This window comes from Denticeps clupeoides, chromosome 15 (genome assembly GCF_900700375.1).
Source record: "Denticeps clupeoides chromosome 15, fDenClu1.1, whole genome shotgun sequence".
In the NCBI taxonomy this organism is placed as follows: Eukaryota; Metazoa; Chordata; class Actinopteri; order Clupeiformes; family Denticipitidae; genus Denticeps; species Denticeps clupeoides.
The window spans coordinates 6265742-6280979 of NC_041721.1; the positions used below are offsets into that span (position 1 = coordinate 6265742).

The 15238-nt window shown below is 41.3% G+C and overlaps 3 gene segments (V, D, J or C); all 3 read left to right on the forward strand.

The window, feature by feature from the left end:
* The first annotated feature begins 160 nt into the window (after positions 1 to 160).
* LOC114765194 (Ig kappa chain V-V region MOPC 21-like) lies at positions 161 to 6675 on the forward strand. The segment is given in 7 exon segments: positions 161 to 190; positions 874 to 931; positions 1022 to 1321; positions 5236 to 5243; positions 5424 to 5457; positions 6261 to 6473; positions 6535 to 6675. Coding segments are annotated over 7 exon segments (759 nt in total).
* Positions 6676 to 7716: 1041 nt separating this feature from the next.
* LOC114764826 (Ig kappa chain V region Mem5-like) lies at positions 7717 to 10225 on the forward strand. The segment is given in 4 exon segments: positions 7717 to 7786; positions 7882 to 8197; positions 9125 to 9162; positions 9747 to 10225. Coding segments are annotated over 4 exon segments (717 nt in total).
* Positions 10226 to 11839: 1614 nt separating this feature from the next.
* LOC114764828 (immunoglobulin kappa light chain-like) lies at positions 11840 to 14535 on the forward strand. The segment is given in 4 exon segments: positions 11840 to 11885; positions 11993 to 12291; positions 13444 to 13495; positions 14079 to 14535. Coding segments are annotated over 4 exon segments (714 nt in total).
* The last annotated feature ends 703 nt before the right edge of the window (positions 14536 to 15238 follow it).

Consider the following 15238-nt stretch of genomic DNA (forward strand, 5'->3'; position numbering starts at 1 on the left):
CCCTGAGCAAGACACTTAACCCTAAATTGCTCCAGGGAGACTGTCCCTGTAATAGTGATTCTAAGTCGCTCTGGATAAAGGCGTCTGATAAATGCTGTAAATGTAAAAGTAGATCCCCTCGTCTTGGAACTGTCCTGCTCACTTATGTCCATTGGGACTGATGAACATCTGTGTTCTGAACCACCCAACTGTACCAATGCAAATATGATTCTCAACTCATGAACTCTGTATCCTCCTATAACCAAACCGTCTGTGCATTACAGCAGCTATTATGTGCCTTATTAAACCATCATGTTGACTAGAATCTAGACGTTTTCATAAAAAAAACAAGCAAATTACATGAATTTTATGCACAGAATTCTTTCAAACATGATCAAACTAATTGAGTAAATGCCTACATAAACTGGTATGGCAACTGCACTCTACACTGAAATGTACTTTCTCAGGAAATTATAGGACTATCAGGACTTTGTTTTACCTCATATTGTAGCAAATATACATATTATGGATTTCTTTTTCATTTTTCAACTTTGTTTAACCAGGAATGAATCTAATTGAGATTACAAATATTTTTTGGAAAATTGTCCTGACAAAGTCAGCAGTATTACAATCATAGAAACATGAAACAATTTAACTTTACTGTAAACACAACACATCAGACACCTTCCTTTGTATTTTTGCAGCATGTATGTGTGTGGTGATATGTGTCTGTGTGCATATGTATGTTGTCTATACAGCGATTGGACTCTGAAATTTCCTTCAGGATAATTTAGTGATTTACATAGCGGAGCCACTTTGCATTGTAAGCACATGCCTCAGCGCTCTAACAGAGTTTAGAGCAGATTTAAGGGGACACACGTTCGTGCTTCACAGCAATCATCAATAATGATGTTCACCATTGTTGTCTGGGTGTTTGTTCTCTGTGTACAAGGTAATATATATTTATTTTAGGAATAATTATGTGTTAACTGAGTATTTAATGTCACTAATTTAATAATTAAAAAAAAAATTTTTTTTTCAGAGGTCAGTGGGCAGGTTACTGTAACACAGACTCCCACAGTGAGAACTTTTCAGCCACAAGATTCAGTCGTTCTGAAATGCAGAACCAGCTCTGGAATTGCAGGTTGGGGTTTACACTGGTACCAGCAGAAAGCTCCTAAACTCCTAATCAGAGCTGCTGATGTGCGCCACACTGGAACTCCAGAGCGGTTCAGCGGCAGTGGATCCAGTGGTGGTTCTGACTTCACTTTGACCATCAGCAGCATTCAGGCTGAAGATGCAGGAGATTATTATTGTCAGAGTTATCATGACATCAGTGGCAGTGCTGTGTTCACACAGTGATACAGAGTCGTACAAAAACTTCCCTCAGTCAAGACTGTACAGTGACGGCATCGCTGCATCTGCTCCTACTGCAGGTGCTGCAGAGAGAGGAACATCTCATGTTCTGTGTTATGAATTCACTTCATGATTTGGTCCATATTTCTTTTTGTGGTGTGGCAGCATTATATTACCGTACTAACACATTTCACTCAGAGATAAGTAGTGAACATTACCACTGTGCCATTTCAGAGAAAACCTGATGACATTGATGACATGCAATGATCATGAAGAGCTCAGTGACTGGATGTTTTATACAGCTGAGGTAGAATAATTAGAACCCCAGGAATTATGGAACATTTTCCTAAACTTCTTCCCAATATTTGCAGCATTGATATGTTCACTAGTGCTATTTAGTAGCTTTTGCTACATTTTGTAATGCCAGGGCTGTTCTAGACAGGCTTATATGAGGGGCAGATAGAAATGTGAAGGGGGCACATGGTGGCAATGGAGGTGGGAAAGGGATGAGGTGAGGTGCTCTGGATATCTGTTTTTGTCACCTAACGGGATTGCAATTGGTCAAGACCTGTCCAACTTGGGGGTCCCATCTGAATGCTGAGCTTATGGTCACTGACTATAACGGACTATAAAGCACCAACATCCGGTACGACGAACGCGGACGTATCTCTGGCAGACGAGCTAAATACGGTCTATGCTCGCTTCGAGGCTGCAGCTAAAGACGCTAGTGATGCTAGACAGGAGGACACTGCCAGCACCGAGAACGCGTTCGTCATCACCGAGCATGACGTGAGGAAAGCCTTCAGGAGAGTGAACACCAGGAAGGCAGCAGGACCAGACGGCATCTCGAGGAGTATCCTCAGAGCCTGCGCGGACCAGCTAGCACCTGTGTTTACAGAGATATTCCACCTCTCTCTATCTCAGTCGGTGATCCCCACATGCTTCAAGGAGTCCATCATTGTTCCGGTCCCCAAGAAAACCCATCCTGCCTTCCTCAACGACTACCGCCCTGTAGCCCTCACCTCAGTAGTGATGAAGATCTTTGAACGGCTGGTCAGAGACTTCATCATTTTTTCATTACCAGATACACCTCCGACCCACTTTTGCTTACCGTCCCAACCGATCCACAGACGACGCTATATCACATCTCCTCCATACTGCACTCACCCACCTGGACACTCGGAAGGGAAATTATGTTAAAATGCTTTTCATTGACTACAGTTCAGCGTTTAACACAATAATCAATTCCACACTCACCACCAAGCTGGAGCACCTGGGACTCAGCTCATCTCTCTGTCAGTGGATCTCCAACTTCCTTACTGGGAGACCACAGGCAGTAAGGATGGGCGGGCATGTCTCAGCCTCCATCACTCTCAGCACTGGAGTCCCCCAGGGCTGTGTTTTGAGCCCCCTGCTGTACTCCATGTACACATACGACTGTACAGCCACTACAAACTCCACCAACATCATCAAGTTTGCTGACGACTTCGTTGTGGTGGGCCTGATCTCTGAAGGAGGTTGGAAATCTGGTGAACTGGTGCCAGAGGAACCATCTCCACCTGAACGTCAGCAAGACAAAGGAGTTAATAGTGGACTTGTTGATTACCAAGCAGGAGAGGACCTACCAGACCCCTGTCATCAACAGGAGCCCAGTGGGGAGAGTGGTCAGCTTCTGTTAGCTCAGTGTCTACATCACGCAGATCCTGTCATGGTCCTGTCACATCAACACCGTGGTGAAAAAGGCCCGGCCACCTCAGACACCTGAGAGACTTCAGACTGCCCTCCAAGGTGCTCAGGAACTTCTACTCCTGCACCATAGAGAGCATCCTGACAGGAAACATCTCAACCTGGTTCGAGAACAGCACCATGCAGGACAGGCGAGTCCTACAGAGGGTGGTTCAATCAGCCGAACACATCATCCGTACAAAGCTCCCTGACCATCAATCATCTACAGCAAACGGTGCTGGACCAGGGCCAGGAAGATAGTGAAGGCCCTCAGGCACCCCAACAATGGACTCTTCTCTCTGCGCTTTCGCTCCCTGAAGTCCAACACAGAGAGAATGAGGAGGACCTTCTTCCCGCAGGCTATCCGAGCTCTCAACAACAACACTACATAGAACTCTAATACACTCCAGCACTTTCACTTTCAATCACTCTGGACTTTGCACAAAATCACTTTGCAAAAAATCTCTGCGCTTTTTTTCTCTTTTTTTTGCTTTTTTCATCTTATACATTGTCTTTCACTCATTTGCACACCTTCACCCTACCTGTTAAACATATTTTGTGTTATAGACATGAAAGTGTAATATTTGGTTATGTTTGCAATATTTGCATATTGGTCTTCACTGTATACTTGCAACATTTGCAATACTGTGATGTGTAGCAGTTGCAAAAAGCATTTCACTGCATATCATACCGTGTATGAATATGTATGTGACAAATAAAAGTTGAATTTGAACTGAGGGACACAAACCCCCCTGATCACGATAAGGTGGCAATCCCTCAGGGATATTCCACATCAGATTTTAACATGACATTTACTCTAATTGAATGACCTTAAATTCAAGATTTAATATTTTTATTTGTCACATGCATAGTTATAGCAGTGCATCTTTATGTGACCATGAAAAAAATAATTTAGATGCATAACATAATTTATTGGACTACAAAATAAAATCTAGTCAGTTTGCATCAGGATTGGTGTCTGTGGTATTTTTTGTGTTTCATATTTAATATGCGAATCATTGACAAAAAAAAACTGAATTCTATAAAATAAACATTACAAGACACTAGAACCAGTGAAGATGGAAAAACGAAAAAAAAAAAAGAATAAAGTCACAACATGAAGACATTAGATCTTCACCGTGGTCCATCACTGTGGTACACGTTTGGTTGCGGCACCAGACTGTATTGAGTAGAACCTGCTCACATCTCACAGCAGCTACCTGCTCTTTAGTCTTCTGAGTTTATTACTGATCGCTTTATGAACTCACAATTTAAATTAAGTCTTCTGATGGGCTTTCTTCTTGGTCGACTCTGATGTTTTATGTGATAATAAAATGCATTTGTTGCATCAAAAACCTGCTTTTTCACGCCTGTTCTTCCATAAATTAATCATTTGTGTAAAATTAATTCTGGATAAATATTTGATTGACATTCAGTTCCTCAAAATGCTGACACATTTTAATATGCCCGAGGTGTTGAGGGGAAGACGATGGACCTCCAGGGTTAAAGGGAAATGCTCTTCATTTATTTAACACAAATATAAACTGGAGGGAAATGAGCCACCATGCCAAGAACTGAAAACAAAGTTCTCTGTGTTGGATGCTGTCTGCTGTCGCTGCTCACCGCCCCTTCTCCACAAGTCCAACGCCTTGCATAGGCAGCACGGAACGTCCAGTTCCTTTACCAGTCAATCCCAGTCCCAGACCAGTCAGTCCTTCTTGACTACACACGATCATGTATGATACAAACATACACACACCCCCCCAAACACACACTTCACTGCAGCACAGACACAGACCAGTATGGCAGACAGACAACGTGGGGAACCCCTCAGCTTTTGTGTTGGATAACCGCCCTGCAGACTCCAGATCCTGTAAATTTCCCATTTGTGGGATTAATAAAGGATCATCTCATCACCCCTGATTTATATTGGGGAGCAGATTAGATAGAACAAGCCACACCTGACTCTCATGACACTGGGGAGGATCACTATCCTGTGACTTGGACTCCACCGCCCGCCAAGTACACGCTACAGGATTGGGATGGACCCAGGAGCCCATGGCTACAAGCAACACAAGACACAGACACTGACACAGATCCTAATACTCTGGGGGACGGGAGTGTGTTGTGGGGATGTAGCCGGCATGGATGTGACAATGAGAATCTGTCACAAAGAAATCTGGATTCTATACAAACTAACTAACTCACATGAACCAGAACCAGTAAAGATGGAGAAACTCATAAAATAATAAAGTTCCAACATGGAGACATTAGAGGATCTGCTGTTTCATACAGAGACACCAGCGCTGAAGCATGAAGAGGTTTTTGTACGGCGTCTCAGTTACACTCCATAACCGTGGTACACGTTTGGTGGCGGCACCAGGCTGGAACTTGGCAGTAAGTAAAGATTATTTTTCATTTATTAAGATCTCCTTTTATTATATTATTCTGACATGTTTGTTGTGGTTCTGGTATTTTACTGAATTTAATAGAGTTTGTAGAGAATTGTTCCAAAAAACACTTGACATTTATGCCGTTAAGAGTTTGAAGTTGCAGCTTTGGTGAAATGGCGTTAAATTTTATCTCACAAGATGAATTTGCTAAAATTATGAACTAAACCATTTCTGAAGCATCTGATTTTGTAAGTTAAAAGACTGTCATGAGCAGTAAAACTTGAAAACATCCTTATATTCAAGATTTAAAAGATTTTTCAGCCCAGACATATACAGTTACACAAAAAAGTTGAAAGACGTTTGTCTGGAAGAACAGTGTAGCATTTATTAGTACCAGGCAAGATGGACAAAAAAAACAGAAAGACAAACTAGTACAAGAACACAAAATATATAGTTATAGGAAGGGCAGCTGTATTTTGTGCTTCACTGTGGTTCACATTCAGCAGAAACATCAAACTTGACAATGTTGATAAGAAACTACAAACTTATTATTCACCATATTTCCTCAAACATGAGCCTCTGCTTCAGACAAACAGAACAAACATCAGTGAAACAAGAACAACGTTTCTTCATTTTATACCATCATCTTCAGGTGCCATCAATTGGTCTTCTGTTCTATTAAGTTCCTTTTCATTCTGTGTTCATCTTGTATCTTGATTATTTGTGCCTTTTGACTGAAGTTTTGTCTGAGTTGAATATGAATTGTAATGTAACTTCATTACTAAATGCTCCTGTTTTCTTTCCCAGCAATCACCCGTCCTACACTGTCAGTCCTCCCCCCATCTAAAGAGGAGGTGTCCAGTACGGGTTCAGCCTCGCTGGTGTGTCTGGCCAACAAGGGCTCCCCCTCTGGCTGGAGTCTGAGCTGGAAGGTGGATGGGAGCAGTAAGAGTGGGGAGGACGGTCGTGGGGTCCTGCAGAAGGACAGTCTGTACAGCTGGAGCAGCACCCTGACTCTCAGTGCCACAGACTTACATTTACATTTACATTTATGGCATTTGGCAGACGCCCTTATCCAGAGCGACTTACAACGTGCTTTCAAGTTGGAACAAGGTCACCTCAGTCACCTGTGAGGCCACCTACAGCTCCCAGCCTGCTGTTACTGGGAGTCTGAGGAGAAGCGACTGTTCTGAGTAGAACCTGCTCACATCTCACAGCAGCTACCGGCTCTTTAGTCCTCTGAGTTTATTACTGGTCGCTTTATTGATTCACAATTTAAATCAAGTCTTCTCATGGGCTTTCATCTTGGTCAACTCGGATGTTTTATGTAATAATTAAATGCATCTGTTGCTTTAAAAATCTGCTTCTCCATGCCTGTTCTTTCATATATTAAAGTCATTGTTGTAAAATAAATTCTGGATAAATATTTTATTGACTTTCAGTTCCTCAAAATGCTGACACATTTTAGACATTTATGATGGCAAAATAACAAAAAGTTAATCACTGATCTGTAATGTAGTTTACACAGAAATGATACTCTGTTATAACCACAACGCAGCAACAGATCCTCCTCGTCTGGGAACTGTCCTGCTCACTTATGTCCATTGGGACTGATGAACATCTGTGTTTCGAACCACCCAACTGTACCAATGCAAATATGATTCTCAACTCATGAACTCTGTATCCTCCTATAACCAAACCGTCTGTTCATTACAGCAGCTATTATGTGCCTTATTAAACCATCATGTTGACTAGAATCTAGACGTTTTCATAAGAAAACAAGCAAATTACATGAAAATTATGCACAGAATTCTTTCAAACATGATCAAACTAATTGAGTAAATGGCTAAATAAACTGGTATGGCATCTGCACTCTACACTAAAAATCAGGACTTTGTTTTACCTCAAAATGTAACAAATATACATAAAATCTATATAAAAAAACTTTGTTTAACCAGGCATGAAGCTAATTGAGATTACAAATAACTTTTGGAAAATTGTCCTGACAAAGTCAGCAGTATTACAATCATAGAAACATGAAACAACTTAACTTTACTGTAAACGCAACACATCAGACACCTTCCTTTGTATTTTTGTATCATGTATGTGTCTGTGTGCATATGTATGTTGTCTATACAGCGACTGGACTGAGAAATTTCCTTCAGGATAATTTAGTGATTTACATAGCAGAGCCACTTTGCATTGTCAGCACATGCCTCAGCGCTCTAACAGAGTTTAGAGCAGATTTAAGGGGACACAAGTTCGTGCTTCACAGAAATCATCAATAATGATGTTCACCATTGTTGTCTGGGTGTTTGTTCTCTGTGTACAAGGTAATATATATTTATTTTAAGACTAATTATGTGTTAACTGAGTATTTAATGTCACTAAATAATTTTCTCAACTTTTTTTAAATTTTATTTTTCAGAGGTCAGTGGGCAGATTACTGTAACACAGACTCCCACAGTGAGAACTTTTCAGCCACAAGATTCAGTCGTTCTGAAATGCGGAACCAGCTCTGGAATTGATGGTTGGGGTTTAAACTGGTACCAGCAGAAACCTGGAGAAGCTCCTAAACTCCTAATCAAAGCTGCTGATGTGCGCCACACTGGAACTCCAGAGCGGTTCAGTGGCAGTGGATCCAGTGGTGGATCTGACTTCACTTTGACCATCAGCAGCATTCAGGCTGAAGATGCAGGAGATTATTATTGTCAGAGTAGACATAGTATCAGTGGCAGCTATGTGTTCACACAGTGATACAGAGTCGTACAAAAACTTCCCTCAGTCAGACTGTACAGTGACTGCATCGCTGCATCTGCTCCTACTGCAGGTGCTGCAGAGAGAGGAACATCTCATGTTTTGTGCTATGAATTTACTTCATTCAAAGCTCTTGTGCAGGTCTGTACAAAAAATCCAGTTTTGCTTTAGCTGTCTGTTCTCTTGCTTGTACCTGCATGATCCTTCACGGTCTGAACGTTACTATTGTGCCATTTCAGAGAAAACCTGATGACATCGACCTTGCAACTGTTCTGTGTGTATTTTGAGTTCTGGCAATCGCCACACGCCTACGGGCTAGTTTATGTTGATCCCCGTTGTTTTCCCTGTTTTCAGCCATCACGCTGGTTTTGTTTCTGTTTATTAATAAAATTCAATTCCAGAATGTCCCAACTCTGCACTTCGTTCCGTGTCAGTTCACGGACGTGACAGAATGGCGTCACTGTTCCTCAAAATGCTGACACATTTAATTTTAACATGAGTGTCATGCTCGAGGTGTCAAGGGGAAGACGATGGACCTCCAGGGTTAAAGGGAAATGCACTTAATTTATTTAACACAAATATAAACTACAGGGAAATGAGACACCGTGCCAAGCACTGAAACAAAGTTCTGCTTCTCCACAAGTCCAACGCCTTGCATAGGCAGCATGGAACATCCAGTTCCTTTACCAGTCAATCCTAGTCCCAGTCCCAGACCAGTCAGTCCATCGTGACTACACCCCCTTATACAAACTAACTAACTCACGTGAACCAGAACCAGTAAAGATGGAGAAACTAATAAAATAATAAAGTCCCAGCATGAAGACATTAGAGGATCTGCTGTTTCATACAGAGACACCGGCGCTGAAGCATGAAGAGGTTTTTGTACGGCGTCTCAGTTACACTCCATAACCGTGGTTCACGTTTGGTGGCGGCACCAGGCTGGAACTTGGCAGTAAGTAAAGATTATTTTTAATTTATTAAGATCTCCTTTTATTAAAATTTTCTGGCTTGTGGATCTGGTATTTTACTGAATTTAATAAATGTAGATTCTTTAAAGAAATGTTCCAAAAACACTTGACATTTATGTAGTTAAGAGTTTTCAGCTTTAGTAAAATGGGGTTAAATTTTTATCTCACAATTTAAAATTTAGAAGAATTTGCTAAAATATTAAACATTTCTGAAGCATCTGATTTTTTGTAAGTTAAAAGACTGTCCACGAGTAGTGAAAATTTAAAACAACCTTTTATTCAAGATCTTTTATTTAAAAGATCTTTATTTTTTCAGACCAAACATATTCAGTTACACAAAAAGAACATGAAGTTGAATAGTGTAACAAAATATATAGTGAGAGGAAGGGCAGCTGTATTTTGTGCTTCACTGTGGTTCACATTCAGCAGAACCATCAAACTTGACAATGTTGAAAAGAAACTACAAACTTATTATTCACCATATTTCCTCAAACATGAGCCTCTGCTTCGGACAAACAGAACAAACAGCATCAACTTCATTCCTAAATTCTCCTGTTTTCTTTCCCAGCAATCACCCGTCCAACACTGTCAGTCCTCCCCCCATCTAAAGAGGAGGTGTCCAGTACGGGTTCAGCCTCGCTGGTGTGTCTGGCCAACAAGGGCTCCCCCTCTGGCTGGAGTCTGAGCTGGAAGGTGGATGGGAACAGTAAGAGTGGGGAGGCTGGTCGTGGGGTCCTGCAGAAGGACGGCCTGTACAGCTGGAGCAGCACCCTGACACTCAGTGCCACCGACTGGAACAAGGTCACCTCAGTCACCTGTGAGGCCACCTACAGCTCCCAGCCTGCTGTTACTGAGATTCTGAGGAGAAGCAAATGTTCTGAGTAGAACCTGCTCACATCTCACAGCAGCTACCTGCTCTTTAGTCTTCTGAGTTTATTACTGGTCGCTTTATGAATTCACAATTTAAATCAAGTCTTCTCATGGGCTTTCTTCTTGGACAACTCTGATGTTTTATGTAATAATTAAATGCATCTGTTGCTTTAAAAATCTGCTTCTCCATGACTGTTCTTTCATATATTAAAGTCATTATTGTATAATTGTAAATTGTAAAATTAATTCTGGATAAATATTTAATTGACTTTCAGTTACTCAAAATGTGGAAACATTTTAGACATTTATGATGGCAAAATAACAAAAAGTTAACCACTGATCTGTGCTGTAGTTTACACAGAAATGATACTCTGTTATAACCACAACGCAGCAACAGATCCCCCTCGTCTTGGAACTGTCCTGCTCACTTTGGGACTGATGAACATCTGTGTTCCGAACCACCCAACTGTACCAATGCAAATATCAAAGTCAAAGTCAAAGTCAGCTTTATTGTCAATTCTGCCACATGTACAGGACATGCAGAGAATTGAAATTACATTACTCTCAGACCCATACAAGTAACATTAAATACAAAACAGTAACGTTGAATACAAAGGTATAAATACAATTTTAAAAAACACAATATACAATTTTAAAAGCACCATATACAAATAAGGGCACATGGTGGAGAGTGCAAAACCATGTAGTGCAACAGAGGTAAGTTTAAAGTGACGAAGTGACAAGTGAGGTAGTTGGCAGACCAGAGCTGCACAGAGTGACTGGTGCATGGTCAGTTTGTGTGAGTTAGAGTTCAGAAAGTTTGTGGAGCTGAAGAGGGGAGTGAGGGGAGTGGGTGCAGAGCTGGGAGGGAGTTGAGTTTCCTGACAGCCTGATGGGTCAAGCTGTCCTTCAGTCTGCTGGTCCTGGCCTGGAGACTCCGCAGTCTCCTCCCTGATGGCAGCAGGCTGAAGAAGGTTTGCATTGGGTGGGTGGGATCAGCTGCTATGCCGAGGGCTTTCTTGGTGAGGCGTGTGCTGTAGATGTCTTGGAGGGAGGGGAGAGGGACACCGATGATTCTCTCAGCTGCTCTGACTATGCGTTTGAGAGTTTTTTGGCAGGACGCATTGCAGGCTCCAAACCACACAGTGATGCAGCTAGACAGGATGCTCTCGATGGTTCCTCGGTAGAATGTGTACATGATGGGGGCTGGTGCTCTTGCTCTTCTTAGTTTGCGGAGGAAGTAGAGACGCTGCTGTGCTTTCTTGGCCAGTGCAATATGATTCTCAACTCATGAACTCTGTATCCTCCTATAACCAAACCGTCTGTGCATTACAGCAGCTATTATGTACCTTATTAAACCATCATGTTGACTAGAATCTAGATGTTTTCATTAAAAAACAAGCAAATTACACGACTTTTATGCACAGAATGAATTCAAACATGATCAAACTAATTGAGTAAATACCTCATATTGTAGCAAATATACATATTCTGGATTTCTTTTTAATTTTTAAACTTTGTTTAACTAGGAATGAAGCTAATTGAAATTACAATTAACTTTACTGTAAACGCAACACATCAGACACCTTCCTTTGTATTTTTGTAGGATGTATGTGTGTGGTGATATGTGTCTGTGTGCATATGTATGTTGTCTATATATTTCCTTTAGGATAATTTAGTGATTTACATAGCAGAGCCACTTTGCATTGTCAGCACATGCCTCAGCGCTCTAACAGAGTTTAGAGCAGATTTAAGGGGACACACGTTCGTGCTTCACAGAAATCATCAATAATGATGTTCATCATCGTTGTCTGGGTGTTTGTTCTCTGTGTACAAGGTAATATATATATTTATTTTAGGAATAATTATGTGTTAACTGAGTATTTAATGTCACTAATTTAATAATTTTCTCAAATTTGTTTTTTATTTGATTTTATTTTTCAGAGGTCAGTGGTAAGATTACTGTAACACAGACTCCCACAGTGAGAACTTTTCAGTCACAAAATACAGTCATTCTGAAATGCAGAACCAGCTTAGGGATTAGTGGCTGGTACTTTGCCTGGTACCAGCAGAAACCTGGAAAAGCTCCTAAACTCCTCATCTATTATACTACTTACTTCAACACTGGAACTCCAGAGCGGTTCAGTGGCAGTGGATCCAGTGGTGGATCTGACTTCACTTTGACCATTAGCAGAATTCAGCCTGAAGATGCAGGAGATTACTATTGTCAAAGTTATCATGACATCAGTGGCAGTGGTGTGTTCACACAGTGATACAGAGTCGTACAAAAACTTCCCTCAGACTGTACGGCGACAACATCGCAGGTGCTGAAGCGAGAGGAACATCTCATGTTCTGTACTATGAATTCACTTCATTCAACGTTCTTGTGCAGGTCTTTCACACACTTGCCTATCAAACTCCATCAGTGAAGACCATTACAATTTTTCATCATTGCAAGTTGTCACACCGTAAAACATTATGCACTAAAATCTGGTACACTACTATGATTGTCACATGTGAGGACTGGGGGGTGACAAAAGCGCAGGAGAAGGCCATCTTGAGGAATAGGGAACTTTATTATAAATAAAACACAAAATGGCCCGAGGGTCAAATGGATAACACAAAAAGGGAAAAATGAAACCAAAACAAACCCTAAGGCATGTGTAGTAACTAGGAGTAGGAGTAACACAAACACAAAGTATATGTCACCCATTTATATATGCAGCAGCATCGTTCTGCTGCCATCTCCTTCCTCATAACAGGGCCTTAATCATGGACGCCTGACCGGCGGCAGCTCTGCATGATTAGAGCCCTGTTGTCAGGCTGATTGGTGCTGACAACAGGGCACTGAAAACAAAGTTCTCTGTGTTGGGTGCTGTCTGCTGTCACAGCCGACCGCCCCTTCTCCACAAGTCCAACGCCGTGCATAGGCAGCACAGAACGTCCTTTACCAGTCAATCCCAGTCCCAGACCAGTCAGTCCTTCGTGACTACACATGACCATGTATGATACAAACATACACACACCCCCAAACACACACTTCATCGCAGCACAGACACAGACCAGTATGGCAGATAGACAACGTGGGGAACACCTCAGCTTTTGTGTTTACAGGATCTGCAGACTCCAGATCCTGTAAATGTCCCATTTGTGGGATTAATAAAGGATCATCTCATCACCCCTGATTTATATTGAGGAGCGGATTAGACAGAACAAGCCACACATGACTCTCATGACTATACAAACTAACTGACTCATATGAACCAGAACCAGTAAAGATGGAGAAACTAATAAAAGAATAAAGTCCCAACATGGAGACATTAGAGTATCTGCTGTTTCATACAGAGACACCGGCGCTGAAGCATGAAGAGGTTTTTGTACGGCGTCTCAGTTACTGTCCATCACTGTGGTTCACGTTTGGTGGCGGCACCAGACTGGAACTTGGCAGTAAGTAAAGATTATTTTTCATTTATTAAGATCTCCTTTTATTATATTTTTCTGGCTTGTTTGTTGTGGTTCTGGTATTTTACTGAATTTAATAAATGAGTTTTGTTCCAAAATTCATTTATTATATTCATATAACTCATTTATTATCTCCTTTTATTATATTTTTCTGGCTTGTGGTTGTGGTATTTTACTGAATTTAATAAATGTAGAGTTCCAAAAAACACTTGACATTTATGCTAAAAAATTTGCTAAAATATTAAACTAAACCATTTCTGAAGCATCTGATTTTTTGTAAGTTATGTCACAAGCATTGAAAATCGAAAACAACCTTTTATTCAAGATATAAAAGATCTTTATTTTTCATCCCAGACATATAGTTACACAAAAAAGTTGAAAGACGTTTTCTGGAAGAACAGTGTAACATTTTTCTTCATCTTCAGGTGCCATCAATTGGTCTTTTGTTCTATTAAGTTCATTTTCATTCTGTGTTCATCTTGTATCTTGATAATTTGTGTATTTTGAATATGAATTGTAATGACAGGACAGGAACTTCATTGCTAAATTCTCCTGTTTTCTTTCCCAGCAATCACCCGTCCTACACTGTCAGTCCTCCCCCCATCTAAAGAGGAGGTGTCCAGTACGGGTTCAGCCTCGCTGGTGTGTCTGGCCAACAAGGGCTTCCCCCCTGGCTGGAGTCTGAGCTGGAAGGTGGATGGGAGCAGTAAGAGTGGGGAGGATGGTCATGGGGTCCTGCAGAAGGACGGCCTGTACAGCTGGAGCAGCACCCTGACTCTCAGTGCCACCGACTGGAACAAGGTCACCTCAGTCACCTGTGAGGCCACCTATGGCTCCCAGGCTGCTGTTACTGGGAGTCTGAGGAGAAGCGACTGTTCTGAGTAGAACCTGCTCACATGTAACACTGGCTACCTGCTCTTTATCACTTCTGCTTTATTACTCATTTTGCTTTGCTCCATCTCATGTGACCAGATCAAAAACCATAAAATATCTTCCTCAGTCAATAAAATCATTTTCCTAAACAATTTACTTTTTTGGGATTTTATTATGAACATAATGACTGCCACTGAAAAACAGTTGCACAAATGAATTATTAGGAATTTCATGAATTCCATATATTTTTTATATGATTGATTGATTGAAATCAATCAGCTGCTGCTTCTTAGATATTTTCAGAGCCCATGGGTGCTGAGGAGCATCTGCTAGGAGTTCAGCTCTATTCTGGGAGCATCAGAACCATCCAACCCTGTATATGCAAAGAGGATCATCTCTTCACATTCTGGTTTCACTTCCCAAAATGCCTGATCATCAGCGTCTGTACTGTGTCCAAATAGATTATAGGAACCTGCTCAAACACCAAGAATTCAGTTTTTATCCACGAGGTTCTGAAGCAGAACTGGCCCAATACAAGAATCAGTAGTTTTCATTGAAATATTTTCTAAATATAAAAATTCTAAATAGCCCTAGATATGGAGGTTATTATAACAGTCAGGCTGACTGTCAGGAGTACGACAATTTAAGACACGGTTTTCTAAGATAACATGAGTACATGAACAAAACCTGGATAAAGTTTGTCAGGATTGACTGCAGCTGTGCTCAAACACCGGTGGCCAATCCTGACAGCGCTTAAATGCCGGATGTTTCCGCCCCTTCCAGGTCTCAGTTCTGGCAATCGCCACACGCCTACGGGTTAGTTTTAGTTTTTCCCCTTTTGTTTCCCGTTCTTGG